The sequence below is a fragment of the Lathyrus oleraceus genome, chromosome 5, assembly GCF_024323335.1.
Source record: "Lathyrus oleraceus cultivar Zhongwan6 chromosome 5, CAAS_Psat_ZW6_1.0, whole genome shotgun sequence".
Lineage (NCBI taxonomy): Eukaryota > Viridiplantae > Streptophyta > Magnoliopsida > Fabales > Fabaceae > Lathyrus > Lathyrus oleraceus.
The window spans coordinates 642,873,382-642,878,171 of NC_066583.1; the positions used below are offsets into that span (position 1 = coordinate 642,873,382).

General features: G+C 34.9%; 1 protein-coding gene across 1 annotated transcript; it reads left to right on the forward strand.

Annotated features, from left to right (window-relative positions):
• The first annotated feature begins 372 nt into the window (after nucleotides 1-372).
• On the forward strand, nucleotides 373-4,450 carry LOC127087577 (phospholipase D alpha 1). Its single transcript, XM_051028483.1, has 4 exons — nucleotides 373-513; nucleotides 606-705; nucleotides 1,535-3,437; nucleotides 3,774-4,450. The coding sequence occupies exons 2-4, from the start codon at nucleotides 613-615 to the stop codon at nucleotides 4,205-4,207; spliced, it is 2,430 nt and encodes an 809-aa protein (XP_050884440.1). The 5' UTR covers nucleotides 373-513; nucleotides 606-612; the 3' UTR covers nucleotides 4,208-4,450.
• Nucleotides 4,451-4,790: the final 340 nt, after the last annotated feature.

Sequence of the window (4,790 nt, forward strand, 5' to 3'; positions counted from 1 at the left end):
TATAAATTAATATATATATATATATAAATTAATATATATATATATATATATATATATATATATATATATATATATATATATATATATATATCTTGTAAAAAAATTTATTTATATATATGTCTTAACATAAATTAATATAATTAATAAAAAATATAAATTTATAAATAAAAAAAAATTAAAAAAACAAAAAAAATAACATTAAAAAAAAAAAAAATAGGAATGGGCATAGGCGCCACTCCTAGTGGCGACTTGCCCTACCCATTAAGGGTAGGCGCCAACTAGGGTGACGCCTTAGTGTAAAAAATGGCCAAAATTGGCCATTTGTGTAATTATTTTGAAAATTGTATATTTTTGAATTTTTTTTTAAATTTTTGGATATTTTAAAAAAAAATTCTAAAATGATGAGGGGAATTATTAATTTGTTCAACGGAGGGTAAACATTTCCCAACAATAAGTACTGATATCATATCTAGTTCCTATTCCTTTTCATTCTCTGAACTGAACTCTGCACAAGTTAATCTCTCTTCTTCTTCTTCAATTTAGATCCATTTTCAATTCTAACCAACGATCTGTGTGAACTAACTAACTATGATTTTACTTTGTAGATAATCGATGGCGCAAATTCTGCTACACGGAACTCTCCATGCTACCATCTATGAAGTTGATAAACTCAAGAACGTTGGTGGTAGTAATATTCTTAGCAAGGTGATAATTTTCTTCTTTCTCTTTTTTGTTAGGTTTTCATTTTTTTCAACTACTTCTAACTGATTCTTACTTAGCTTAGTTGTTAGATTTCGGGTATTTGTTAGTTAAACGGTTACTTTTTCTGTGTTGTAGTAATTTCTGACATGGAATGGAATTAGTAGATTAGATTATTAAATTATCTTGTTGTTAATCTCAGTGATTGTGATTCAGATTTCGTAATCAATCATTCAACAGTTCAATCCTCTGTTCTAGATTTTGAAATATTGTTAGCTATTGTTAATTGAAATTTGTATTAGAGTTTTTTTCACTGATTTAGCTTGATGAATTTCAAACAAGATCGAATTTTCTGTGGTCATTGATTTGTAGCTTGTTGATTTTTCTCACGCGTTATCAGAAAGACTTGAAGTGATAAAATTTGAATGGTAGTCAAGACGAGTTAGTTGGCAGGATAATGATTTTTTTTATTTCATGATTTATTTATTTAATTTTTGAAAAAGAAAAAAAATTGATTATCATAATGAAAGAAAGGGGAAAGTGGTTGGGTTTGGTCCATGGATAACACTAAAGTTAATCAAGCCAATAATATGCTTTTTCTGAATCACACTTCAACACAATAATGGTTTTTAAAAAATGAATAACTTGAGCGTGATTATATGTATAAGACACTAATACGTGTGATGAATACTAACACACATTGGATACCAAATATGTTTTTGTTCTGAAGTGTCTGTGTTATAGTGTTTTATTATACTGGGAAGGTTAATTGATATTGTTCTCCTTGATGGTTGATTCTTGTGTTGTTAATTACATTCACTTTATTATTTTTTAGATTAAACAAAACTTTGAGGAGACGGTTGGATTTGGAAAAGGAACTACCAAGCTTTATGCAACCATTGATTTGGAGAAAGCACGAGTGGGAAGGACCAGGAAATTAGAAAAGGAGCATACTAATCCTAAATGGTACGAGTCTTTCCACATTTATTGTGCCCATTTGGCAACAAATATCATATTCACTGTGAAAGATGACAATCCTATTGGGGCAACCTTAATTGGAAGAGCATATGTGCCTGTTGAGGAAGTGTTGAGTGGTGAGGAAATAGATAGATGGGTTGAAATATTGGATGTGCATAAAAATCCAATTCATGGAAATTCAAAGATCCATGTGAAGATGCAGTTTTTCGATGTTTCAAGAGACCTTAACTGGGCTCTAGGCATTAGAAGTCCTAAATTTCCTGGAGTTCCTTATACTTTCTTTACACAGAGACAAGGATGTAAGGTTTCTCTATACCAGGATTCTCATGTCCCGGACAATTTTGTCCCGAATATACAACTTGCAGGAGGCCAGACTTACAAGCCTCAGAGATGTTGGGAGGATATTTTTGACGCAATCACAAAAGCAAGGCACTTAATATACATTACAGGGTGGTCTGTTTATACTGAGATTTCCTTGGTAAGGGATTCGAGAAGGCAAAAGCCGGGAGGTGATATAACACTTGGTGAGCTTCTCAAGAAAAAAGCACAGGAAGGTGTTAGGGTGTTAATGCTTGTTTGGGATGATAGAACATCGGTTGGTTTGTTGAAAAAAGATGGGTTGATGGCTACTCATGATCAAGAAACTGCGGAATTCTTCCATGGATCTGAAGTGCACTGTGTTTTATGCCCTCGCAATCCTGATGATGGTGGAAGCATTGTCCAAAATATATCAATTGGTACCATGTTTACTCATCATCAGAAAATTGTGGTGGTGGACAGTGAGTTGCCAAGTCAATCAGGGTTAGATAAGCGGAGAATTGTGAGTTTTGTAGGAGGTATTGATCTCTGTGATGGAAGATATGATACTCAGTTTCATTCACTTTTCAGAACCTTGGATACAGCACACCATGATGATTTTCATCAGCCTAACTTTCCTGGTGCCACAATTCAAAAAGGTGGTCCTAGGGAACCTTGGCATGATATCCACTCAAGGCTTGAAGGTCCCATTGCTTGGGATGTTTTGTTTAACTTTGAGCAAAGATGGAGGAAGCAAGGTGGGAAGGACTTGCTTGTTCCTCTTAGAGATCTTGAAGACGTCGTTATTACCCCATCGCCAGTAACTTTTCCTGATGATCAAGAGACATGGAATGTTCAGTTATTTAGATCTATTGATGGTGGAGCAGCTTTCGGGTTCCCAGACACTCCTGAAGATGCTGCTAGAGCCGGGCTTGTTAGTGGGAAGGATAACATAATAGATCGAAGTATTCAAGATGCTTATATCAATGCTATTCGACGTGCCAAAAATTTCATCTACATTGAAAATCAATATTTCCTTGGAAGCTGCTATGCGTGGAGTGCTGATGGGATTAAGCCTGAAGACATTGGTGCTTTGCATCTGATCCCAAAAGAGCTTTCACTTAAGATTGTTAGCAAGATTGAAGCTGGGGAGAAGTTCACTGTGTATGTTGTGGTTCCCATGTGGCCTGAAGGTGTCCCAGAAAGTGCATCGGTTCAGGCAATATTAGACTGGCAGAGGAGAACACTGGATATGATGTACAAAGATATTATTCAAGCACTCAATGCCAAGGGAATTGAAGATGATCCTCGGAACTATTTGACATTCTTCTGTCTTGGAAATCGAGAGGTGAAAAAAGAAGGAGAGTATGAGCCTACCGAAAGACCAGAACCTGATACAGATTATATCCGAGCTCAAGAGGCCAGGCGTTTCATGATTTATGTTCATGCCAAGATGATGATAGGTAAGTAAAATCATCAAGCTGCCTCATTTTGTATAACATTCTTTTCAAACACTTGTTTTCCAATACTCTTTCTATGTTTTGGTAAAGTTCACGTGGGTCTTTTTTCGTATTTAGCACGTCTTAATTTCAAAATGATCGAGACCCACATGAATATTACCCAAACCTCACTCGCTCATACTATTATCTTTCATGATAAGTTTTTCGAGTCTTGCATCAAATTTGAAATTAATGAAAGAAAAATTATAAGTATTACATTACAATATCCCTTTTACTTCACCAAGGAAACATTCTTTGTTGATAGAAATTCATAGTGTAGTAGAATTATTTTTCTTGCAGTTGATGATGAATACATAATCATTGGATCTGCCAACATAAACCAAAGATCAATGGATGGTGCTAGAGACTCTGAAATAGCAATGGGAGCTTATCAACCCTATCATTTAGCTAATAGGCAGCCTGCAAGGGGTCAGATTCATGGTTTCCGCATGTCGTTGTGGTATGAGCACCTTGGTATGCTTCAAGAATCCTTCCTTCACCCAGAAAGTGAAGAATGCATTAAGAAGGTGAACCAGATTGCTGACAAGTATTGGGATATCTATTCTAGCGAGTCCCTAGAGCAAGACCTACCGGGACACCTACTCCGCTATCCCATTGGGGTTTCGAACGAAGGAAATGTGACGGAGCTGCCAGGATTTGAATTCTTCCCCGACACCAAGGCTCGTGTTCTTGGCGGAAAGGTTGATTACCTGCCACCTATACTTACTACTTAGTTTCAATGTATATTTTGTTCACTAAATAAAGTAATTGTGGTGTTAGTGTGAGCAATGAGTGTAATGGTACAATAGTGCTGCGAGTAAGCTTGAGATGATTAAGGACTATGCTGTTGATTTGTAATGCTAGTGTTTTCCTGCTCTCTTTCTATGTTTCTCACTATGATAAATTCTAGCTCGGAGGCTTTGACATGTATTCTACTATATTTGTTGTAATTTTAAAATGGTTTTTAACTTTTTTCATTTTTGATCGGGCCTACTAGCAATTTAGTTTTTAAAACTTTTAGTAACTTGCAACTCTATTGTTAGAGTACTTCAAAATCATTCAGATTGATCTCACGTCATGAATTCGAAGTCAATCCTAAATACTCCAGGAGTATTTATCGGTAGTAAATTTTTTTAGGAAATTTTTTATCGTTCGTTACAATCATTTCCAACTCGAGGAATTAATAATTCCTCTAATTGAGATGTAGGAATTAATAATTCCTCTAATTGAGATGTAGGATATCTTGTTTCTATAAAATTACTTTTTTTCTCGTAAAAAGTACTGTATCTCATTTGCAATTTTAATTATATATTTATA